This window comes from Alnus glutinosa, chromosome 13, assembly GCF_958979055.1.
Source record: "Alnus glutinosa chromosome 13, dhAlnGlut1.1, whole genome shotgun sequence".
In the NCBI taxonomy this organism is placed as follows: domain Eukaryota; kingdom Viridiplantae; phylum Streptophyta; class Magnoliopsida; order Fagales; family Betulaceae; genus Alnus; species Alnus glutinosa.
This window is the reverse complement of record NC_084898.1, coordinates 13,662,816-13,689,566: the sequence shown is the minus strand read 5'-3', so window position 1 is coordinate 13,689,566 and position 26,751 is coordinate 13,662,816. Positions and strand designations below refer to the sequence as shown.

The 26,751-nt window shown below is 37.4% G+C and overlaps 1 protein-coding gene across 1 annotated transcript; it reads left to right on the top strand.

Annotated features, from left to right (window-relative positions):
* The first annotated feature begins 9,673 nt into the window (after positions 1-9,673).
* Positions 9,674-25,661, top strand: LOC133854333 (probable glycosyltransferase At5g03795). The gene is made up of 5 exons (XM_062290482.1): positions 9,674-9,893; positions 11,018-11,705; positions 11,803-11,933; positions 23,486-23,834; positions 24,812-25,661. The coding sequence occupies exons 2-5, from the start codon at positions 11,238-11,240 to the stop codon at positions 25,517-25,519; spliced, it is 1,656 nt and encodes a 551-aa protein (XP_062146466.1). The 5' UTR covers positions 9,674-9,893; positions 11,018-11,237; the 3' UTR covers positions 25,520-25,661.
* The last annotated feature ends 1,090 nt before the right edge of the window (positions 25,662-26,751 follow it).

Sequence of the window (26,751 nt, the reverse complement as noted above, 5' to 3'; positions counted from 1 at the left end):
TTATGATTAGGCTTCTTCTTTTTTTTCAAACAAACCCATATTTGGGGGGCCTTATTCTATTGGGAAAAAACCATTTTAGCTTATGATTAGGGCTTTTTTCTTTTTTCTTTTTTCAAACAAACTTGTTTTAGGGCCTTATTCTACTTTCTTTCTTTTTTTTTTTTTTTAAACAAACCCGTCTTTGGAGGCCTTATTTCACTTGGGGGCCTTATGCGACCGCCTAACTCGCCTTACGGTTGAGTCGGCCCTGGGAGGGTGGTTAGAGTGGTGAGAAGCATGAGGAGAAAAATTTCTCACTTTTAAAAACCTAATGAGTTTTTTGATAAAAGGATAAACCATACTGATCAAATTTGTATTTAACCTTAAAAAAAAATTGTGATATTCATGAAAATGATACAACTATAATATTTTCCTTTTATTACATTAAAGAAGGAAGAAACCAATCCTATTAGTAGGACAGCTCACTTGATGGAAACATAACATTGATTTATATATTCCAAAGCACATGGTGATCTGGCCAGAAGAAACAATCCATTGTGCAACATGCGCCAATTTTAATGCAAGAAGGCGAGGAACCATTGCATGAGTTTTCCCAGGAATTGAAAGGTTAACCTACTTATTTATCTTGATTAAAAAAAACAAAATTTTTTAGTCAAATTCTGGTGGATAACCCCCCTCCCTATATATATATATATATAAATTGCATCAATTATTACTCTTGCCTTTTGCCATTTGGATCCGTTCAAGATTTACTTATTCAATCTAAAGGGTATATGAATGCGTATATTAATCGCTTGCATTCGTTATCTATAACAAGTTGTTATCTGCTATTCGTACATGCAGATTTGAATAAGGTTAGCAAAACTACTATCTGCATATGCAGACGCAGATATGGATTTTAGGGTATTCGAATGCAGTTAATAACCGCATCTACATACCATTTATATATAATATATATTTTATATTTAATAAATTCACCAAAACGAAGTCGTTTTGGATTAGGTATAGGTTATGTTTATATTGAATTGGTTGATTGTGTTGCTTTCTCGTGTAACACTTAGACGAAAATGCAAAAGTAATGTGAAATCAATATATTTTCAAAAAATTATAGCTTAAAAAAATTAAAACAAGTCCAAAACACATAAAATCGGCCTAAATTATTTTCAATTTTTATTTTTTTTTAAATAGGCCATAATAGAGACCTAAAGAAAGCATAAAATGTTAGAACATGTAAACATATTATGCTAAACTAACATGCACAATGGAAATAAATAAGACAGGATTCAGGCTTATCTCTAGCCATATTTGCTCAAGCGTTTTCATGATCCATATGAAGAACAATAAAAAGTTATCTGAGGAATCTTCTAACCTATGCCTATGACTGTATTGCCATACTGATGGTGTACACAAGCTATTAATTTATAGGCTAGGTCAGGGACCCTCAAATATGGTAAATTCCGTATTGTTCCTCCAATCAAGGAAACAATATTATTAATTGATTTTAAATCAATTAAATGATTCCATTACGGTAATCGAAATTAATAGAAATTACCATAACCATAATACCGTATATTATATTTATAATAAACACCGTATATGTGGCATATAGGTCATATATGGAGATAATATCTTACATTCTCCCACTTAGCCTTTATGACACATGACCTTATGGTATTAGGTTATTTAGTTTGGCCAATTTTTTATGGAATCATCCAACTCAAATAAGAAATATTTCACATGAATCATGGCGGTAAAACCATTATAAAATTAGGTCGTCCCTTCCATGTATCACAATGTAAAACACTCATTACATAAGTATTTTATGGATAGTTAAGCTTTATGGATGAATTTCTTATAAGTCATTCGGGTCCAACTTTATTTATCCTCATGGATAAAATAACAAATGTGCACAAAATCTTTATTATAATAACTTCATGTCTATAGACCAAAAAGAGACAAAACTACTTAACCAAGCAAAAAATGAATTAATGAGTTTCATATACTCCGCATGACTTTATTCTTTCTTTGCCGATAAACTTTAAGTCATGGGATCCGCAATCATTAATTCAGTACTTATATGCTCAATAGACCCTTTATATCTCTTAATGTTATCTCTTGTACTGAGATACTTGATGTTGATTTACTTCTGCTTCTACTCTTTATTCTTATAAAAGAAGATTATAGTAGAATTATCGCAAAGTATCCGTATGGTCTAACTGTAAAATCGACAATATTGAAACTTTCAACAAATTGTCTCATCCATCATGCCTGTGTACTAAATTCATAGCACGAGAGAATTTTAGCTTTCTTGGTAGACGTAGCAACTATAGTTTGCATACTGCATCTCTATGATATATCCATCAATAAAAAGATATATACCCTAAAGTAAACTTTCTACTATCTACACAATCAGCAAAACTCAAATCTGAACAACTAACCACCTCCAAATGGAAAGTGTATCATTAGGTTAAGTTGTACTTCTTGATTCCTTGCATATACCGCAAAACTTTATTTGCAGCACTTTATTGACCCAGTACTCTTACTGTCAGTCCAATGCAGTAGGTTGCATAATGCAGATGCTTATAAAAGACTTTTCATCTACCCTTGTTCCAATACATTTTGGGATGTTAGTCTGTATTGTATTTGTCCCTCTTACTTGCTACTGAAGGTATAAAATCCTTCATTTTAAATCTTCCCAAAACTTTTTCAATGTAAGCCTTTCCGAGACAATGCTAATGTTCTTTATGTTTCTGTGAATCTCTATGTCAAAAGACATAAGAGGTTTCACCCAAATCCTTCATTTCAAAGTTTTGTGAAATGAACTTTATGTAGCAAACCTAAATCACCACTTGCAAAAATAATATCTACATATAGGACTAGAAAGATTACTGTACTCCCACTGACTTTAATATATATATATATACTAATTAACAAGGTTTTCAATAAACAATGAAGCAATAACCTTGTAAAAAAGTATATCATTGATGAGAGATCTGTCACAGGCCATAAATAGAATTTTTTAATTTGCAAGCTTTTCTGACTGTTATTTATAAAATCTTTTGATTGTTTCATGTAAACCTCTTACTTGAGATCCTCATTCAGGAAAGTTGTTCTCATATCAATTTGATGTAGCTCTAGGTCAAAATGAGCTACTAATGCTATGATTATCTTGATGAACCATTCTTAGACACTGGTGAGAATGTTTCATGATAATCAATGCATTCCTTATGAGTAAAACCATTGGCTACGAGTTCAGCTTGACTTTTGAGCCATGGATTTATCTCTTACTTTATGGCATTGAACGATAATGTGGAGTTTTCTCCACTCATAGCATGTGAAAACAATTTTGGATCATCTTTATGTCCAATGTCAACATCAAACTCTGGGAGGTATACAACATGATCACTAAGAATTGTTGATCTCCTTATTCTATAGGATTTTCTTAATTCTACCTCTGCATTTTGCAAAGTCTAAGTAGATTCAAACTGAACCTATTCTTCATGAGTTGACAATTCAAAACTGATTGTAACTCAAGGTAATCAATTTGATTTTCCATAAGTACAATCAAACATCCTTCATATGAAGGAGCCTCAGTTAACTCTCGTATTTCATCTAAGTACAACCTTTGAGGTAAACACTCCCACTATGTTTAACATCCTTTATAGATTTTACAATCAACAACTTTAGGATTATATGAAGGATAATAAAACATAAAATCCCTTCGAGTTTACTGTATAGCCTATAAAAGATCCCCTGGTTGTCCTTGAATCTAATTTCCTTAGGCGAGGATTATAAATCCTCTCTTTAGCAAGGCAACCCCATATGTGTAAATAATTTAAACTAGGTTTCCATCTATTTCATACTTTATAAGGTGTCTTAAGGACAACCTTAAATGGAATCCTGTTTAACATATACACAACGGTCTTCAAAGCTTTACTCTATAAGGGTAATAGTAGACTAGTATTACTAATAATTTCCCTTTTGCGTGTACCTACCTTAATATTCAATGCCTATATGAGATCTTATGATCTTCATGTTGTTTCTCTTCTTCTTCTTTATAGGTATTGAAAGCATTCAATACCTCAGCTTTATTATTTAGAAGATAGAGATACATAAACCTTATATGGTCATCACTAAAAGAGATAAAAATATCTCTGACCATTTAGGCAATGAGTATGAAAAGGTCAACACTTTTCAATGTACATGATCTCAAGAATCTCAAAAGGCTCTCTTTGGCATCTTTAGTGGTCTTGTTGGTATGCTTTCCCTTATGCAGTCCACACAAGTACCAAAGTCAGTAAATTACCGACTTTTATTTTCTGTATGGAGATATATTTCAATCTCCAAAGCCATAACAAGAGCATTTTAAATTCTCAAAGACTCTACTTTACGTCAACATCAGTATGCAGAAATAAACAAATAATTTTGTTTCAAAAGTTGGAACGTAAGTCAATTTTAAATAGACTTTAAATAAACCCCTAACTAATATTCCACCCAAAATAAGAAAATTTTCAAGTTTAAAATAAAATTGATTTTTTTTAACAAACTAAACTAGAAAATAAATTTATAAAAGATTATGGAATATAAAACATTTTTGAGGTCAAAATTATAACTGAATTTTAAAATTAACCTATAGATCCCAACAACTTCCAATTATAAACACGTGTTATTCATTTTAAGAAGACTCTGCAGTTGTGTTGACAACGTGAATTGTTAAACCATAATCAATCCACAACATATTTGAATGAGTCACTAAAAGTAGAGTTGGCAAATCGGGTCGACGGGTCGGGTTCGTCTCAACCCGGCTGACCCGATTATTAATCGGGTTGGATTTTAAAACCCAAACACGACTCGATTTTCAACCGAGTTACCCGAACACGACCTAGGTAACCCGTTTATTTCCTCTGATTCTTTGATTCTCTGTACTCTGAAGAAGAATTGAAGCTTCCAAGTGTAGCTGAGAGGGGGGAAATCAGAAGAGAAACACTGAGATCGAAGCTTCTGAGTGTAGCTGAGAGAGGGGGGAAATTAGGAGAGAAACACTGTGAGAATTGAGATCGTGTGAGAGAGATCAGTTGAGAGAGTGAGTCCGATCAGAGGGCTGGGTCGTTGGAGTCAGAAACGACGCTGGCGGTTGAGGACTCGAATTCCGGTGGAACGACGCCTTTAGAGCCAGAGATCGCCGGTGAAGAGAGACGGGAGACCAAACCCGTATGTCCCGAAGAGCCTAGTAGACCACACAGGAGCCGATCATCGGTGGGTTCGACGGAAGTTTCGGGGCAAACATAGACCCACTAGCCACTTCCTGATTTCGGTGCTTGTTGCTTCCATGGCAGATTGTGGCCTCGCCGATGCAGTAAGCAGTTGAAGGTTTTGAAGGTTTAGGGCAAACCGAAAGACTGAAATCTGAGACTAAAAGTGATGAAAAGGGCAAAAGTCCAAAACCCAAAAGGCGTGCGGGTCAGTCGTGTTCACGGGTTATATGGGTTTGGTCACTCTTGACCCCATTTTTTATTTTTTTATTTTATTTTTTTTAATAATGGAACGGGTCATAATCGTGTTCGCGGGTCAACCAGCGGGTTGACCCGCAAAACACGATTATAAACACCCGATTATGACCCGAACCCGATTATAATAAACCCAAACCTTATTTTCCCATGTCGGGTTCGTGGGTCGTGTCAAAAATTGCCAACCCTAACTAAAAGAGATTCACGACATACTAGATATATGAGATTATTTTTAAGTCATTCCTCATACTCCATGCAATCTTTCTTTATATGCCCTTAGTTTTCCTTATTGCATGAGAAATATGTATCTTGATTGCCATAATACTTTATTGACACCTTATTCTCATGCTTTAATTGTTGGGCATGATTGCATTTATCGGTCTTTCTCTTAACATGAGTAACCATGTGAACACTTTATGGATTCTCTCATATGTTTCCTAGGAATTGAAAGGTTAACCTACTTATTTATCTTGATTAAAAAAAACAAAATTTTTTAGTCAAATTCTGATGGACAACCTCCCTCCCTATATATATATATATATATATATATAAATTGCATCAATTATTACTCTTGCCTTTTGCCATTTGGATCCGTTCAAGATTTACTTATTCAATCTAGAGGGTATATGAAGGCTTATATTAATCGTTCGCATTCGTTATTCATAACTAGTTGTTATCTGCTATTCGTACATGCAGATTTGAATGAGGTTAGCAAAACTATTATCCGCATATGTAGACGCATATAACGATTTTAGGGTATGCGAATGCAATTAATAACCGCATCTACATACCAATTTATATATAATATATATTTTATATTTAATAAATTCACCAAAACGAAGTCGTTTTGGATTAGGTATAGGTTATGTTTATATTGAATTGGTTGGTTGTGTTGCTTTCTCGTGTAACACTTAGACAAAAATGTAAAACTAATGTGAAATCAATATATTTTGCAAAAGATTAGGGCTTAAAAAAATTAAAACAAGTCCAAAACACATAAAATTGGCCTAAATTATTTTCATTTTTTTTTTTTAAAAAAAAATTTGGCCATAATAGAGACCTAAAGAAAGCACAAAAGACTAAAACATGACAATTACTTAATATGCGAATAGTAGATAATAACAATAATAATCGCGATGATGCAGTTAGTAAAAACATGTAGCGGATACAGATGCAGATATTTAAAAGTGATATATGCATTTTGTGGATGCGGTTACAGATATTGTAAATAACAACATCAGTATTTGTATCTGCATTCGCATGCACATGTATATTCCTAATTCAATCAACCATAATCTTACATACTCACTTTCTTTCAAATTCAAACTTCCATCTTGAGTTATGTTAGAATATAAAATTAGTCATTTTTTTATTAACTTAAGTATTTTTTGGATAAATAGTGATTTAATTAATAAGCTCAATGAAGGATTTTAATATACAAATATACTAAAAACGTACAATTTTAGCAACCATATTGAATTATGATACTTCACCAATTAAAATTGTATTATATTTGTACTATTGTAGTAAAATATGCAGGATGTAATCCAAGTAAATATGATAAAGATAGAATCTTATTAAGCACTAAAAATTTGTGGACGTAAACCTATCAAACTTGATAAAAAATAATAAAAAATAAAAAATAAAAAATCTCGTATCAATTTACTCATTTATTTCTGTTAGATATGTAATCGGAATAATTAAACAAACCCGCCTTAATTAGCTTGAGGGGCAAAATTCTATTCCGCTCACAAACATCATGTGCTGAAAACAATTCTTCATTTTCAACCGTTGAACACACGATTGTCTAAGGTTAACGTAACGCCCGGATCGATCGAGTAGTCATGGGCAACTTTCATGCGCAATTTAAAAACGCAGTCTTACCTGCAATTTAAAAACGCTAGAGAAATGTTATTAAAATGAAGGAAAAAAAAAAAAACACAAATAGTAGATGGTGCAGGCCAATTTATGCTCCGTTTGTTTCGGCGTAAAATGATTTCCGTTGTAAAATAGTTTCAGAGAAATCATTTTTTAGAAAAATATTTTCCGTCGAAATCATTTTTCGGTGTATGGTGCGTACGAAAAATTACAAATATTTTTTATATTTTAATTTAATCATATTAATTTAAAAAAATTAAATTTTATTCACAAAATAAAAAATATTAATAAAAAATAATATAAAAATATTTTTTAAAATTTGGCATATACAAATTCTGACAAAAGTTGCCGGATTCTGGCCATTTTCGCCTGATTCCGGCGAACTTGGCCAGAATCTGGCACAAAACGGCCGGATCCCGGCCAGTTGACTAGAAACCGGCCGTCCTAGCCAGTTTCCGGCCAGCTGGCCGGAGATTCGGCCAGAACAGCCGGATCCAGCCAGATGCCGGGGGTCCGGCTGTTCTGGCCGGATCCGGCCTCTTCGGCTAGTATCCCGGCCAGACGACCGGATCCGTCCAGGATTCCGGCCAGATGGCCGGATCCGGGCCGGGATCCAGTGAGATAGCCGGAGATCCGGCCGTTCCGGCCAGTCTGGCCGGAATCCGGCGACATCTGCCGGACGTCCCCGGATTCCGGCTTAATTTGTCGAATTCCGGCACCAACCGAAGTCGGAATCTGACTTGTCCAAATTCGGCAATAGTCAACTACTTGAACGTAAAGGTTGACTGCGTTGTTTAAAAAAGAATCGACTGCATCTACCATTTACGGAAAATGATTTACGCTTAATGCTCCGTTTGTTTCGGCGTAAAATGATTTCCGGAAAATGATTTCGGTATTTTACGGTGTTTGGTAAGGGCGAAAATAACGGTCAACGAAAATCATTTTCGGTTTGACCGTAAAACCTTCTTTAATTTTTGGAAAACGATTTACGGTTTTTAAAACCGTAAATCGTTTTCCAAAATTATATTCTTCGTCCTTGCACGTACGTTTGATATCTGACTGTCCAAATCCTACAATAGTCAGTCGTTCGAAAATAGGCAGCACCGGTATCCGGCATCATCAAGTCACTGGAATAATGTCGGCGTCGGAATCCGACCACCGGAATCCTGCCGGCTGCCGGAATCCGGTCGCCGGAAAACCGCCGGCCGCCGGAATCCGGTTGCCGGAATACCGCCGGAATCCGGCCATGGACAGAAACCTGCCGGAACCCGGCCTGATCTGACTGGATCCGGCCACTGATCCGGCCGGATCCGGCCGGATCTGACCGGATCTGGCCGAAATGGCCGGGATCCGGCCGGATCTGACCGGATCCGGCCACTGACCCCGCAGGATCCGGCCAGAATGGCCGGAATCCGGTGGGATCTGACCGGATCCGGCTACTGATCCGGCCGGATCTGGCCCAAATGGCCGGAATCCGGCGGGATCTGACCGGATCCGGCCACTGATCCTGCCGAGATCCGGCCAAAATGACCGGATCAGGCCGGATCTGACCGGTCCAGGAGGTGTCCTGCCGGAATCCGGCAATTTTGGCCGGATCCGGCCAAACATGTTCGCCGGATTCCGGCGACGGCGACCGGTCGTCGCCGGATTCCGGCGACAGTTGCATTTTCCCTTTTCGTAATTTTTTCGTGCGAACCAAACGCCGAAAAATATTTTCGAGAAAATAATTTCTTTTGAAATTGATTTCGTCGAAAATATTTTACGACGGAAACCATTTTACGTCGAAACAAACGGAGCATAAAGCGTAAATCATTTTCCAAAATTTATTAAGCATTTTTGGTCAAACAGAAATCATTTTTCGGTTGACCATTATTTTCGCCCCTACCAAACACCGGAAAATACCGAAACCATTTTTCAGAAACCATTTTACGCCGAAACAAACGGGGCATTAGTTAAAAATGTTTAATAACATTTCTCGTACTACTATATATTTTTAAATCATAATTTTTTTAAAAAATGTACTTTCAAATAATTTTTGTTTTTTTTTTTTTTTTTACGATGATTTAAAATTACATTTTTTAATAGAAAAATCGCTGTGTGGAAGGTAATCTTACTACTCATGCAAATTAATACTTTTTAACTCGCATGCACTTTTCCAGGTTTAGTTATACCAACTACCAAATAAAAAAAAAAGACACAAAAGGTAAACGAATCTGGTTTTGGTAGGCTTTGAAAAGAAAAAGTACAAAAATCAGTTTTCGTAATTTTAGTAATTGCGTAAATGAAAAGTCGTCGAGCTATATATATATGCCAGAGCCGTTACTTATTGGATTACCATGTCTCCAGCTCTCTGTTTCCCTCCATTCAACCTTGACGTCCTCTCTCTCTCTCTCTCTAACCTTTGGTCTCCCTGATTCCCCGTGTTATTCAATTTCGCTTTGTAACTCAGTTCCTCTTCCTACAGTTATCAACTTCGTTTAAATCTCATCGAACTCGTTGGATCAAAAGGTATGGTTATTATATCATGTTTCATATTTTATTCTGTCATTTATTTTCCTTTGTATTGACTATTTGTTTGTCTCTTTGCTTTACCTTTTCCTGTCAAAACTTCAGTTTTTACGATACAAACTTTATTTTATTTTTGGAACTGCGACAGGGACAAGAGGAAGAAAACAAAAAAGAGTGAATTTTAGATAGGGGCCTTTTTTTTTTTTGTTTGTTTGTGTGTGTGTGTGTGTGTGTTTTAGTGAATGATAAAAACAATTCCATTTATGTGGTAATCAAAAAAATTGTGCTGTAAATTGAATTCGATATTTTGGGGGTGGTTGTTTGAGTGAGCCCAGTTTTTATTGTTTGGCTACTGCCTCAATCCTTTCCTCTTTGTGCCAAATTGCTTGATTTGTGATGAATTGTTGTAAATTTGGATTGAATATCCATTAAAGATATGGTTCTTGAATATGCTAAAAAATTAGTTGATGAATAGCTAGCTCTGGAAATGATTCTGGGTAATATTGTAACTATTGTTCAGAATTCAATGAAAATGAGGATCATACATTGCTTGCAACGGCACCCTAACCCCATTAAACCTTGGAAACTTGATTTTAGTTTGCTGGGTTTGCTCCTTATTATTGGATGATGATGCTTTGACTAGGTTTCTGATATGGTTTTTTTGTGAATGTTAATCATTACCTTTTCTTGTAAAGGCGTGTCTAAAAACATCTTTAAGAAGCAATTATTCTAATAGCTATTGAGTGCTGAAATTGAATGTCATATTTGTATGGAAAATGTATTGGTTAAAATGCTATTTGATTTTATTGAATGGCTTTCTTTGAGTCTCTTTAATGCTTCCACTCAATTTGATAAAGAAAGCAAGTAGGACCTGGCTTGTTTTGGAACCCTTTCAGCACATTGATTATTTCATTTAATAATCTACCTATCTCTGTTTCCAGTCTTCAGTTTCTTATTTCATTTATGTCTGTCATGTATTTCTTTTATGTTCTCTCATTCATAGTTTTTCCCTTTGATCATGACAGAAACTTGATGATGAACTATTTAATCACTGTTGTAATTTTTCTTCTAACATTTTTTGAAAAGAACTTTAATTTGTTTGTTGTGTTGGGTTCATGTGGCAGTCTCTTATTGAGAAGCTGGAATTATCAGTGTGTGGAATTGACAACTTTTGGTGAGATGGAAACAAGTTTAACCTTGTCAAGAACAGAAAGGCATGCCAATTTGATGCGGTCCTTTTAGGCAAATAAATGTTTTGAATGATATGATCATGTTATGGTCACTAGGCTTCTTCTTTTTGCTTTTTTATTGGTGGGCAAGGTTGGAATCTTCTAGTACAATGAGATGAAAAGATCAGTGTGGTGCATTGCCATTATCCTGATGAAGGAACTTATCCACCGTTGTGTGGGGTACAATGTTGATTGGAGAAAACTTCTTTTTATTGGGGTCATTTTGACAATAGCTGGGGTTGTGTTTCAGATGTTTAGTCTTCATTATCCCCTGAAAATGTTGTTTCTGTCACCGCATGTTACAGTTTCATCATATGAATCTTTGAATAGTACTATTCCATTGAGTGAGATCCTCAGTAAGGCAAGGGTTGAAGAGTTTCAGCTTGTTCCAGCTGCCCCTGTTGTTTCAGTGAATTCTTCTATTAAGTTGATCCAATCAATGCCAGTTGAGCCAAAGAGAGTGACCGCTCCCAGAAAGACAAAATCTATATCTAGAAGAAGGAAAAAGAATATCAAACTAGATGACAAGCCAAAGCTGCTGCCTCCTTTCCCTCCTCGTAAAATAGTGCCTTCTCACTTGCAGGTAGAAGTATTGAGAGTTCTAATTTTGTTTTCCTTTGAAGCATAACAAAGGAAGCTATTACCAATAAATTTACCTTTGTGGCTGGCTATATTTTCAGAGATACATTTGGTCCTTGTCACCAAATGAGTCGCTTATGTATGCTAAAAAAGAGATTGAGCATGCTCCAGAAGTTGTTGATGATCCTGACCTATTTCCCCCTCTGTTTCGGAACGTTTCTGTTTTCAAAAGGTATGTTTCATAGAATCTTTTCGATGGTTGCCTCATCATGCTTCCTGATGCCGATATGATTTTTATATTGTTTTTTTACTATGCTATGCATTGTGATTGGTCTAATTTTCATTGGTTTGATTGGATTAGTTTTATTTTATCACCTATTATGTCACGACCCAAGATCCAAACTTATCCAAATTTCCATGTATGATGCTTCACTATTTAGAATTTGATTATGTGAACCAATTATTGCATAAATTAAGTCTTAAAGAAAGTATTACACATGATCATACATAGTGGTGGACCTTTGGGCCCGGGGATCGTCTTGTGAGGGGTCCACTGAGTTAAGGCCCACTAATGCAAGAGCACCTTGCTCCTACCACACGCACTCCCTTCCTTGTTGCCACCTTAGCAATGGTCCCCTTTATTTCCGGCATGAGGTTAGGGACCGTGAGGCAGGTGAGGGGAGGTGTGGGATATTCGGTTATGAGTAATGTTTCTTGCATAACTCTTACACAATTCTAACAACTTTTTATTAAGATCAACCATTGAATATTTAGGGCCCACATATAGGAAAACAAATTCAATGGTTGATCATAAAAAAAATGTAGTTAGAGTTGTGCAAAAGTTATGTAAGAGTTGTGCAAAAAACATTATTTTTCGGTTATTGGGGATTCGCCATTAGGGAAAGCGCACGTGGCAGATGGCTATGAGACAAACTAAAAGAGGGTTGCATGAGTTAGGTAGGATCATCTTTATCTTTTGCCTTTTTGATCATTCTATTTTTAGCCGTATTCCTTTCTTTCAAATCTCTTGTTGGCTTAAGCATTCGGAGCTATTTCCCATCGGCATGCTCCAGCAAGCTCCTTTTGCTAATTTTTCCTCTCCCTTGCAGGGACTCAAAATCGATATTCTAGCACGCGGTTAATTGTATCAACACATAGCATAACTAAATCAAGTTCCAATGATGTTTACATTAGAAATTAAGCTTAATCAAAATGTTTACAGACTTTAAGGTTTCATAATTACAATATAATATGTTACAAATCATAATTCAGCTCCATATGTTAATTGCTTAGCCTCCAACATTTATCTCACTCTCTAGCTTCAATTATCAAGTATTCAAATTGTCTTAGTGAAAATGAACCCCTAGGTTTTCAACAGTTTCAATTTGGCATCACCGAGTCATAAATTTTCTTCCATTACATATATATTAGTGTGAATTAAAAACTATGAGAATTAACTTATCTACCTTAAGATTTGTTAGTTTGCAGTGAGTATTTCCATTCTTCGCCCGTTAAATAAATTTTGTCCTTGAAAATTCACTTCCCTCCTTCAAATGTTTTTTTGTGGTTTATGTTTCGGATTGTTCAATCTTTGGCCAATTAATGAATGTATTCCTGACTAGAGAACCTGAAATCCCAAGGTATAGTGTGTCAAATGCATATTTCTAATGTACCAAATACATATTTCAGAACTAGGATCAATGCTCTAATACTATTTTGTCACGATTCGAGAACTTGAAATTCTAAGGTATAGTGTGTAAAATGCGTCTTTCAGAATTAGTACCAATACTTTGATACCATTCTATCACAACCCAAGATCGAGACTTATCCTATTCTCTAAGCATGACAGTTCACCTTCAATTTGATCATGTGAATAGGTTGTTGCATAAATTAAGTGTTAAAGGAAGTATAACACATGTAGTGTAGAACATAATTAAATCAATCTTCAATAACGTATGTATCATAACTAAGCTTTAAGTTGCTAAAATATTCAGAAAACTCCCGACCTCATAATTACAATATTATGTGTTACAAGTCACAATTCAGTTCCATATGTTACAGAATATATATTCAAACTTCAAATATTTTATCCTACAAGCCAATGAGCTTTAGCTCAAATGGTACTTCATCTCCCTTTGTAGCAAGGTGGAGGGTGAGGTTGTGAGTTCAAGTCCCACCAGGAGCGTGTCTAACTTACCAATAATAATAATAATAAGTTTATCCTACAGACATTTGTCCCATTCTCTAGGTTTAACTATCAAAGTATTGAGAACTCTCGCCATTCAAAATAAAATGAGTATTGTCCTCCCCTAGGTTTGCCTCGCCTTGGAAACTTCTAGGAGTGAGAGTTTGTGTCTCCTGTCGTTTCTTTACGATTGGGAGTTTCAGTCCCTGAGTCCTCAGTGGATCTAGGCTTGTTTTGCTTTGCAATCTTAGATTCTCACTAATACGTCGGGATGGAAGAGTTAATAGAAAGTATGGGTGATAGGATAAAGCTAACGGAGGGTGAAAGGAAAGGGATAACAATCATAGAGTTTTACACTGCAGATTTACGAGCAAGGAGTGAATGTTGTTTGCTGGGTAGATTGATTTCGGATCGGCGTATCCAGAAAGAAGCTTTCAAGGCGCTAATGACCAGGCTTTGGAAGACTCTTGAGCAGTGGCTTTTAAGGAACTACTTGATAATTTGTTGTTGCTAGAGTTTCCAACATGGCTGACAAATGGCTTGTTAAGGAGGGTCGCCCATGGCTCTTTGACCGCAGTGTTTTGGTCTTAAAGGAAATTGATGAAAATATACCACCACTACAAATGGATTTTTCCAAAGCTCTTTTTTGGGTACAGGGACATGACATGCCTTTAACGTGTATGAATCGGGAAGTAGGTTTTTGGATAGGCCAATCCATTGGCATTGTGGAGGACATAGATGTTACTAGTGATGGAGTTGGGTGGGATAGATGTCTACGAATAAGAGTTTATATTGATATCACAAAGCCGCTTGAAAGGGGTCGTGCTCTTGCTGTAAATGGTAAATCTCTCTGGGTATCATTTAAATATGAAAAACTTCCACAGTTTTGTTATCATTGTGGGAGAATCTACCATGCAAACAAACCATGTACGAGCAAAACCAGCTTCTGCATTAATGAGGATGTATTGGCTAAATCTTGAGGGGCCTGGTTATGGGCAGATGATCTGCGCTACAAGAAGGAAGGTCTATTGAAAGTTCGATAGGCAAATCATAAATCAAGAAAGCAGTTCTATGCCAATCAGGAAGCTGTGGTCATTAACAGTGTATTGGAAGGGCACACTCCGACCACGTTCACAACCCGTATGATCACACAAAGTACGAAGGAAACGGGATGGGGCAGAACCCAGCCATGAATACCGGATGATCAGCACAAGGGAGAGAGGAGCCGAGATGACTCAGTTGACAAAAATTCAGAAGAAGCAGCAGGAAAACTGGATGAACAGTGCACGACTGATTACATGGAAAGTGATGAGGATTAGGGCGGGACAATTAGTATTAATGTGAAAGATTCAGTGGGGGATTTGGAAGAGACAAATGCGGCTGACAACAGGAAAGGTGACAAGGATCGGAGCGCGAGGCAACAGATTAGGAATGATACAGAGGTTTTTGCTCAAAACTCTGTGGAAGACCGGGGTGTGATAAAAAAGACTACTTGCATGGAGCTAAGTGTCGAAGATTCTATAATAAATGCGGGAGATTCCTTGGTGGTAAATCTGAATGAAAAAATGACAAAAGCTAAGCATGTGGCATGCAAGGAGCCATGTAACACTAACGTGGCGAATGGAAGCAATGGGTCCCAGGAGGAGGTGGCTTCTCTCCCGCCAAATCATACAGGACAAGGAGTGCTCTCTAGTGTCTCTGATCCACCCAACCCTAAGCATGGGTATAATGTTATCCATGAGGTTCCGCAGGCTTCAAATGAGGAGACTACAAAGGTTTTGGGCAAGGTACGTACGTGGAGAAGAAAAATTAAGGATAACACGGCTGGTAGTACATATGAAACTAAAGGGAAAAGAAAGTTTGAAGATGTGGGATGGATGTCTTTTGATATTCAGGAGACTCAGACTAAGAAATGCAAATCCAGAGGGGAGGTTCCTTCTCAGTTGGCAAAGGTGGTGGCTGTGCCTGTTATAATGAGTCTTATGTTGGAACTGTCGAGGGCTTGGGAAGCCTCGAATAGTTCGAGATTTGCACCAAATGGTGCAAGAAAAGAAACCCAATTTTGTCTTTCTTATAGAAACTATGAGTAAGCATAAATATATGGAGAAGATCAGATGTAAACTGGGTTTTGAGGGACTTTTTGTCGTGAACCCGGTTGGAAGGAGTGGGGGTCTAGCTTTATTATGGAAAGAAATTTTTTTCTTGGAGATCTTTAATTACTCTCGCCACCGTATCAATGCTATTATACGTATTGAAGATGGAAGTCTGGGATGGAAATTTACCGGTTTTTATGGAAATCCTAATAATGCTAAGAGAAGTGAATCCTGGGATCTGTTGAGGCTTCTAAAATCATTCAAACCCACAACATGGCTTTGTGCAGGTGATTTTAATGAGATTATAGAGCAAAAGGAGAAAGAAGGAGCAGTTCTAAGACGTAATTCCCAGATGAACAATTTCAGAATGGCTTTAGAAGATTGTGATTTGAGTGATTTGGGGTTCTCTGGGCCCTGGTATACATGGTGCAATAGCATAAGTGATGGAAACTTTACGTAGGAGAGACGATCGAGCGGTTGCCAATAGAGATTGGTGTTCAAGTTTCCAACATGTGGATGTTCATGTTTTGGCAGCACGTACATCGGACCATAACCCGATTCTCATTTCTTACAGTGAGTTGCCTCTTGAACCCGGCTCTTATCGCTGTGGTTTTAAATTTGAAGCTAATTGGCAGTTGGATCCCGAATGTCGTGATATCATCAAAGCAGCTTGGGAACAAGAAGTGTTCGAGGCAAACCAGATGAAGGATATTCAATCCTGATTATCAGCTTGCCAAAGAAATCTCACACGTTGGAGTAAACAAAAGTTTGGGAAAGATGCAAAATTGTTGAAGCAGAAAAGTAAAAGTCTACTTGAATTACAAAGAAATTGATGATATCCTGGAGAGAGAAGATGTCAAATGGAAACAGAGAGCAAAACAGAACTGGTATTGTCAAGGAGACCGCAACACCCAGTTTTTCCATGCATGGGCCAATCACAGAAGGAAAATTAACAATATTCGTTCAATCACTGACGATCAAGGAAGGACATGGAGGCGCAATAAGGAGGTATGTAGGGTTTTCATTGACTATTACAAAGATATGTTTATAGCTCTAACACATCAACAGATTTTTCTCAATGCTTGGAACATGTGGAGCCTCGAGTTTCGGCAAAGATGAACTCAAATTTACTGTGGCCATTCACGGAGGAGGAGGTTTGCATGGCCCTTTCCCAAATGCATCCCTTGAAATCTCCAAGCCCGGACGGGTATTCTGTGGGTTTTTTCCAAAAGGCTTGGTGTACTGTGGGAAGAGAAGTCACAGAGGCGGTTTTATCTTTCCTCAATGGAGGGCCTTTTGATGCGGCTATTAATGCTACCAACATTTGCCTTATTCCTAAGGTTCCCTCCCCGGAGACAGTTAAAGATTATCGACCCATTAGCCTTTGTAACGTGGTATACAAGCTGATTTCCAAGGTGCTAGCTAATAGGATGAAAATTGTGTTGCCTCATATCATCTCCCCCGAACAAAGTGCGTTCATTTCGGGCCGATTGATAATGGATAACATCACTGTGGCTTTTGAAACTCTCCATACCATGGAAACACAGCTCAAAGGTAGAAATGGTTTTATGGCTCTTAAACTTGACATGAGTAAGGCGTATGATCGTTTGGAGTGGGATTTCTTGGAGTCTATGATGCGGAAACTTGGTCTCGCTGATAGATGGGTTCGGCTTCTAATGAGTTGTGTTCGAACGGTTACTTATGCTATACTCATCAATGGCCAACCCCATGGTCATATCATCCCTACTTGAGGCATCCGTTAGGGAGATCCCCTTTCCCTTTATTTTTTCATAATTTGTGCTGAGGCTTTAAGTAACATGTTAAACCATTCCGTAGGAATGGGGAAGATTTATAGTGTGCCTATTTGTTGAGGGACAAAGATAAATCACATTCTTTTTGCTGATGATAGTCTTTTATTTGGGAGGGCTAATCTCGAAGAATGGAGGCAAATTAAGGATATTTTGGATATCTGTGAGAGGGCTTTTGGTCAGAAAGTTAACCTTGAAAAGACCTCTCTTTTCTTTAGTAGAAACACAAGGGAAGAGGATTGGGTATCTATTTTGCAAGAAACGGGGCTTAGTTCTACTCATCAGTATGAAACATATTTGGGGTTACCGGCCCTTATTGGTCGGTCAAGAATTTCCACTCTCAACCATATTAAGAGCTGGATTTGGAGCCGAATGAATGGGTGGAAAGAAAAATTCCTATCTCATGCAGGTAAGGAGATCCCTATAAAAGCAGTCCTACAGGCCATTCCAACTTATACTATGAGCGTGTTTAGGCTTCCAACTACTCCATGTCGTGAAATAAATATGTGATAAGTTTTGGTGGGGGCATATGGAAAATATTGATCGGATGGCTTGGATGTCTTGGAAAGGCCTTGGCAGAAGCAAGAATTCACGGGGACTAGGATACCGAGATTTGGAGAGTTTTAATATTGCTCTTCTTGCTAAACAAGGGTGGCGCTTAATACAGAAACTAGATTCACTTGCAGCTTGGGTTTTAAAGGAAAATTATTTTCCTAAGAAATCCTTTTTGGAGGCTTTGCTTGGCTACAGACCTTCTTATGTTTGGCGTAGCATATGGATGGCAAAACCTCTGCTGTAGGAGGGATTGATTTGGAAGGTGGGAGATGGATCAAAAATTAATATTTGGGGAGATCGTTGGATTTTTTCTCCCCATTCCAATTCTATTCAGTCACCAGTGCAAATTTTAAACAAAGATGCCAAAGTGGCTGAAATTATTGATCAGCATAGTAGACGGTGGAACATACTGCTTATTGAGCAAATCTTTCTAGCTGATATTGTGGAGAAAATTTGTAGCTTAGCCATCAGCCCCAGTGTTGTTCAAGACAGGCAGGTCTGGGCATATACAGCCAATGGGCTCTTTACTGTGAGAAGTGCTTATTTTTTGGAGCTTGACCGAAAGGCTAGTTTGAATTGCAGCAGCTTTGTTTGCCCCAACCATAGTCCTATATGGAAGAAAATATGGAAGCTGAAAGTGCCCCGGGTGGCTCATCTCTTCCTTTGGAGAGTATGCAATGACATTCTTCCTACAAAGGAAAAATTATTGAAAAGAAAAATTGTGACTAACCCGAACTGTCGTTTGTGTGGCCGAGAGGTGGAAATGTTTGGGCATGTCTTGTGGGGTTGTGATGCTGCTCGTGCAGTGTGGACTGAAAGTTCCCGAGCTATCCAAAAATGTGCAATTGAAGCAGATGAGTTTCGCAACATTTTTAGCTGTTTAAGTGATCGGCTGAATCAGGAGGAACTAGAATTAGCAACCATAATTGCCCAGAAACTATGGCTTCGAAGAAATCAATGGGTTTTCGAGGGTACCCTTATACCCCCAAAGTGCTTGATAATTGGTGCTAGAGATTCTCTGGAGAAGTATTGGGAGGCGAATACCTCATCATCATGTTTTGATACATGGGACTATTCCACCCAAATTGTCTGGAAATCTCCTAGAGCTGATAGTGTCAAGGTGAATTGGGATGCTACCATTGATAGGCGGAAGAACCTCATGGGGGTGGGAGTTATAGCTTGTGACCATACTGGGACAGTTCTTGCTGCTCAGTGCTTGGTGCAGAGATACATTTTGGATCCCACTATAGCAGAAGCAATTGGGTGCTAAAATGGGTGCAGAACTTGGACGAGTTTTGGGTCTCCATTCCATTTTTCTGGAAGGTGATGCTAATGTGGTGGTCACAGTCCTGAATCGGGAGGATGAGGATTTTAGTAGGTTTGGGAATATCATTGTAGAGACTAGAGAGATTTTAAAGGGTTTTCCTTTGTGGAATGTTAGCTTTGTTCGGAGAGAATGTAATAATGCAGCCCACCAACTTGCTAGGTTTGCTGTTAGTCAGGAACTAAATTAAGTTTGGATGGGCTCGTATCCGTCTTATATTTCAGGAACTGTAATTGCTAAGAGTCATTTGTCTTCTTATTAATGAAATTACAAGTTCCTTTCAAAAAAAAAAAAAAAAAACTATCAAAGTATTGAAATCATCATCCCAGAAAGGCTTCAACTCATTGATCTATTCCTTTGCAACTCTGAACAACTTTTCTTCACAAATCCCCCCAAAACGCCATGTGAAACCTAAAGAGAGAATGACCTCTGTTCTCTACATGTGTAACTAAAGTAGAAATGAACAATTAGGAGTTGCATGAACCATTAGAACCAAACAGTAGGCAGGCAAAAATTATCAGGAAGGACGCCAAAATTTTTTTGTGCAAATATCTACTTAAATAAATAGATAAATATTTGTACGTTTTACCAAGATCAAAATGATAGTATAATAGGCAAATACGATATCATTCTCACGAGGATTGGTAAATAATGCTTGAAAAGATATTCCTAAATAACTGAGATGAGTGAAAAGAAATAAAAATATTAATAAAATATAATAAGAGAAGAGATAAAAATATTGAGGAAATATAATAGGAGGTAGATGGGGCTTCGATATCCACCGCTAATCATACTTAATTAAGATCCACAATGCCAATGCTACAATCATAACTTGATACTTAATGTTTACTGCCCACAAGGGCATGGTATCTACTCCTAAAGTCATTGATCTCCCTAAGCCACGAGTTAGGCATTGTATCTACTTTAATTCTTTTCTTCCTTGAAGGATTTAGCATGGTATCTACTAAGTTGTTCTTCAAGAAAGTATAAATCTATAGAAATCGGTAAACACACTCAGGTTGGAACATAGTATCTATTCCAGTTGTCTTCATGTTGATTAATCCAAGAACCTATGATGGGATTCTTTCATTACTCTATTATGCCCAGGACTCGGTCATCCAAATTGACATAAATAACAAATCCATACCACAAGCCTATGCTAGCCAAACACAAACATGTGAGGAATTCAAGAAACTAGAATTAATCAATATATGAATTGTAGCAAATGTGCCAATTGGAAACCTTAAAGAGACATGATTAGGGCTTCAATCGAGACCTAACTGTGAAAGTGAAGGATTAAGCGCCTGAATCTCAAGTCACCCACATGCATGCACAAGATTTATGTGGAATAATCAAATTATTTATATATTTGTCTATATTAAAGTCCTTTCAAAAGTTTGATGTATATATATAAGCAAGTTGAATCAGTTGATATATATATATATATATATATATATATATATATATATATATATATATGAGTCGATCGTTATACAAGCGGGTTCACGAACATTAATCAAGTCGAGCCGAGTTTATACGTGTTTGTATCGTTTCATAATCGAGTTTAATTTCGTGTTAACGAATATCTCATTTAATAATCGAGTCGAATTTATTTGAGTTAATCTCGAATAAGCTCATGAGTAGCTCAGTTCGTTTACACGCCTAATACCAACATTGTAATCAGTGGTGCTGATAAGCTCCCTCATTGAGCCGACAAGTTCTTTGCCGTCCCCATGTCCCCCTAAACTCACATCCCCCAAGGTCCCTTAATTTTTTCCCCAAACTGAAAAGTTTCAAACCCTCAATTTCAACTGCAGACCTCCAATTTTTCCCCAATTAAGCCAGATTTCCACTACCAAATTCAAACTCTTTGTTTCCCCAGTATATAGCCAGCGGATTCTCCACTCTATTGCAAAGCAGAACTTCCAGATATTTGTGCAAAAAAAATAGAAAAAAAGAAATCAGAAATAAAAAATAAAAGAAAAATTATACATGCGTTCCATAATTTTTGTATCCATAATCTTCTTCTGCTCGTCATCAAAGAAAACATCGTATGGATCCACGTGCTAGGCCTTGCCAACTTTTTGTTGGGCTTTTTGAATTAAGGGTTTGAAGCTTTTCAATTTGGGGAAAAAATTATGGAACCTTTGCGATGTAATTTCAGGGGTGACTTGGTAACAACGACAAACTTATCTTCACAGTGGGTGAGCTCATTGGCACCACTGATTATGACGTTGATGTCAACCACGGGCAGCTTCGCCTTTGGTTTTGGGCTCTCGCCCTCCAAGAAATTGCTCGATAAAGCATGAATGAGAATGGTAGGTAGTAATTTTGTATGTTTTATGCATGAGGGAAGTTGTATCGTTCATTAGTTATTGCTGAAATGGCAGATTATTTCAGTTAAAATTTAACAGACAATTTAATGGATAGGTTGATTCCCTACAACTTTAGGAGGTTAAGTGTTCAAATTGATAATTCAGGGACCAAATTGATACCCACTTAAAGTGCAACGTTGGTATTTGTAAAAACCCTGTGACTTGTTGATCATGAAAGGAAATTACGAAAATTGGTATTTTTAATCACCGTTTTGGCACTGAGTAAGCAGGTTAATCCTCTCCCTCCCCACTTCAAAAGAAAAATAGCAAAAGTCGAGATTATTTAAAAGTCTCTATGATTTAAATAGGCTCGGTAGAATAAGCAATTCTAAAACAGCAGAGTCATCCAGTGCATTCTCACTTTCTATCATGTTCCATGTCTATGTTTCCTGCTTTCTTTTATACAAACTCAGTCCCATGCAGTTATCCTGTGTGAGGAGCTCTCACCAAAATAAATCATTCTTGTATAAGGAGGTGAACGCTCTTGCCCAAACAAAAACATTCTTATATAAGAGGTGAAGGCAGTAGGGTGGATTGCTTGCACTAAACCAATTACCAGCGAGCCCATGCCTCCAAAAGTGAGAGAGAAGAAAATCACTGAAATGGATTCAGTATGAGTAAAAATTTGAAGCACCAAGTACAGAAATATGGGAGTGAAAGATTGATCTAATTGATGCAATGTTAGGCACTCCAATTCGTTAACATGATTTTAATAAAAAAGTCATGCATCTTAAAAGATGCAAAATTGATTGGTGGGTGTGTACAAATTTCAGCATAATATTGGTTTAAGTTGACAGTAAAGGTAGTTGTTGGTAGCTAATAGTGAATAGATGAATAGTCAGAAGAAATAGTTGTTGGTACATTGAAGTCTGATGGTTTTAAGAGAACAACATGGTGTTTCTTGAGAAATCTAAATAATTTGCATGTCACGCATATGAGAAATAAGTTTGATTGTTGCAGCTATGATTATTATTAGCCATTAAGTTGTCCTTAGTTGCCCCCATATCTGAGACGAGCTCCTATATTAGTTTCAGAAGTTAGGGGCATGTCATCAAAGTAATGGAATGATATAAGCATTAGAAAATTGAAATTACATTAATGGTAGAGTTGTTTTGAGATTGTAGGCCTTTATGCCATTTCCTTCACTTTTATTCTTTAGTTGATCATGCGTAATTAACAACCATCAGTTGTTAGCAGAACGAAGCGGAGGTTACTAGTTTGAATCCTCCTCCCCCTCTTGTGTGGACATGTGAAAAAAAAAAAAAAAAATCAGTTGCCAGCAGAGCCATTTGAGCATCAGCACCTCCATTAGGTTCATCAGGCTTTCTATTCATCTGTTAACGACATAATCGTTTATGTATAGTGCTATCATTCTCGCTATTTCCCTGCAAATATATTCTGGGTAAAAAATAATTTAAAAGCCATTGATTTTCCTCATTTGCAGGAGCTACGAATTGATGGAAATGATACTTAAAGTGTTCATTTACCCTGATGGAGCGAGGCCTATTTTTCACGAACCTCATCTCCGAGGAATTTATGCTTCTGAAGGATGGTTCATGAAGTTGATAGAGGCAAACAGGCAATTTGTGACGAGAGACCCTGAAAAGGCTCACTTATTTTATCTGCCATACAGTGCACGCCAGCTGCAGATGGCACTCTATGTGCCTGAGTCACATAATATGAAACCTCTGTCAATCTTCCTAAGGGACTATGTGAACATGATTGCTGCAAAGTATCCCTTCTGGAACCGCGCACATGGGTCAGATCATTTCCTCGTTGCTTGCCATGACTGGGTACAGTAGCCTATTTGTTTTGGTCATAGAAATGTTGTGTGTGTGTCTAATTTTGCTTAACTTTGACAATTCCTTTAATGGTCAAAGACAAGCTTTTGTTTTCAATTTATATCTGTGGTGGGTTGGTTTAAGACTTCATGAACAAAAATCAAAATGCTGCTCTCAATGCAATTACACTTTAAAAGTTTCTTTGGTATAAACAGGTGCAACCTGTATGTTTGAAGGGGGAGAAAAAAATAATGGGATGGACCCAACTCTTGGTTGTGCATGTGGTTGCAGAGTTAGGTCCCACCCATTCAATACAGAATGTAGGGACGTTTATAGATATATGTAGATTGGGTGCCGTAATTATTGAAGACGTATAATTTATTTACAACATAACTAATATAATGATGCATATCCTCTTTGACATTGAATTATGCACGACCAATTATGCCATTGGCATATTGTCTCCAAGGGGTGCTTCAACACTGGGGACTTCTCTACGTCTCTTTGTATTTTTTGCTATAGAAAAATTTGTGTTAGCAACTGTCATCTTAGAAGTTCCTCTCTCTCTGTCTCTCTCACACACATACGCACACACATTATATATGTAGGCTGATGTGTGTATGTGTTCTTATATAGAACACCCTGAGCGCCTTTCATAAAAAGCCGCTGTTAGGCTACAAGCTTAGAATGAAACCCTTTGCAAAATCATTTCATACCGATTTCTAGTTTTGGTTGGAGATGCAGCTACCTCACTTAAATAGATAGCAATGCCTGGGACTCTTCATCAGGAGATATCAGTATTCAAATTACCCTAACATTGAGATAGAAAAAGAGATTCTCGGTCTAAAATTTAACAATTCTTTCTGAGTGTTACCTTTATTTTGTTTATTCTGGAATTTGAGCATCCGTGTATTATGACTTAATTTGTCAAGTCTCTGTAATCATATCTATTCACCTAACTTTCTTATCTTCGATTTTAATCCCTGTAGGGCCCGTACACAGTGACTGAGCACGAGGAGCTAAGCAAGAACACCATAAAAGCTCTATGCAATGCTGACCAATCAGAAGGAATTTTTGTTGGTGGAAAGGATGTTTCCCTGCCAGAAACTACCATAAGGACTCCTAGACGACCTCTTAGAAATGTTGGTGGGAATAGAGTATCACAACGCCCTATACTCGCCTTTTTTGCAGGAAACATGCATGGTAGAGTCCGCCCCACACTGCTTAAGTACTGGAGGGACAAGGATGAAGACATGAGAATCTATGGGCCATTACCAAATAGAGTCTCCCGAAGGATGTCTTACGTTCAACATATGAAAAGTAGTAAATATTGTATATGCCCAATGGGGTATGAAGTGAACAGCCCTAGGATTGTTGAGGCCATATATTATGAATGTGTTCCGGTTATTATTGCAGATAATTTTGTCCTTCCTTTCAGTGAAGTTCTGGAGTGGAGTGCATTCTCTGTTGTTGTGGCTGAGCAGGATATTCCCAAGCTGAAGGAGATTCTGTGGGCTATCCCGCTGAGAAGATACCTCAAGATGCAAACTAATGTGAAGATGGTTCAGAAACATTTTCTTTGGAACCCAATACCGATTAGATATGATTTGTTTCATATGATTCTTCATTCAATATGGTTTAACAGGCTGAACCAGATTCAAATCAGATCCCAAACTAGCAACTCCACTGGTGATTAGCCGTTGAGCTTGTGAAGGCTGGTCTGATGTTCAGTAATACAAGTGCTTTTGATTCTTGAAGGGTCAACTGGAATGCATATCAGATGGGATGTATGGCATGATTAAATAGTATGCAATCAAAACGAATAAGGATTCACAGCAATTATGTGTCCGGATTGTTATTAATTTAGACAGTTAAGAGCATCTCCAAAAGAATGGCTAAAACCTTCAATTTTTAGCCTTTTCTTCTCTCAAGCAGAATAGCCACTTTAACTTTTTTTCTTAACACATCAACAATAAATAGGTAATGTTGCCTATTCATTGTTATCGGTTAAGGAATAAAATAATAAAACAAATACTTTCTCTCCCTCTCCCTCTCTGTCACTCCACAGCGCTGCCCCTCCATCCCCGACCAAGCGCCACACCAAGATCTTTGTCATCGGGGCTGGTAACATGGGCATGGCCATTGCTCAAATCGAAACCAACTGAAATGCATATTCTAGAACAACCAAAATCATCGCCGCAACCAATCGATGTTTTCTCTCTCTCGTCACTAGTTTCTCCGGCTACCGGAATCGCGCCCCCAGCTTCCAATCATCCTCTGGGTCTCACGGGTCGCTCGGGTATTCTCCTGATTTCTCTCGATCTCCTACTGTCACTCTCTCTCTCGATCTTCATCTTCTCTAGATCGCACAACGAGGCTAGTGTTCTGGTCCAAGCCTTCCACAAGGGGCCGTCTCCTAGACGAGGATGGTGAAGTCTCTCGACGGGTTGGGGTTGGGATTGGGATTGGGGAGACCGGAGAGTGAGAGAGAAATGAAAAAATAAAAATAAAAATGAAAATGATTAAAAAATAATATTTAGAAAAAAGTAGAGAGTGAACTGTTTGAGTTTGTAATGAAAAGTTAGTAGCTAAAATAGAAAAAAGTTGTATTTTGAATAACTAAAATAAAAATCATTGCTGGAAACGAATAAGGATTAAATAGTATGACATGATTAAATAGTATGCATTCGAAATGAATAAGGATTCATAGCAATTATGTATCCAATTGTTAGTAATTTAGACAGTTAATACTAGAGATTTCATATGAGATTCATCTTAGATGGGTTTGATATACGATCTCTCATATAAATTTTGAACCATCCGACCTCCTATCCGAATAGATGGGTTTAATATACGATCTCTCTCACATTATCGGTTTAATTGTTAACAATTTGAACATGGTACAGTCCGACAAAACAAATGAATGATG

Excerpts from the sequence above, each read along its gene's own strand:
- LOC133854333 (XM_062290482.1), top strand. The coding sequence starts at position 11,238 with ATGAAAAGATCAGTGTGGTGCATTGCCATTATCCTGATGAAGGAACTT. Across the intron at positions 11,706-11,802 it reads TAGTGCCTTCTCACTTGCAG|AGATACATTTGGTCCTTGTC; the intron begins GTAGAAGTATTG and ends CTATATTTTCAG. Across the intron at positions 23,835-24,811 it reads TCGTTGCTTGCCATGACTGG|GGCCCGTACACAGTGACTGA; the intron begins GTACAGTAGCCT and ends TAATCCCTGTAG.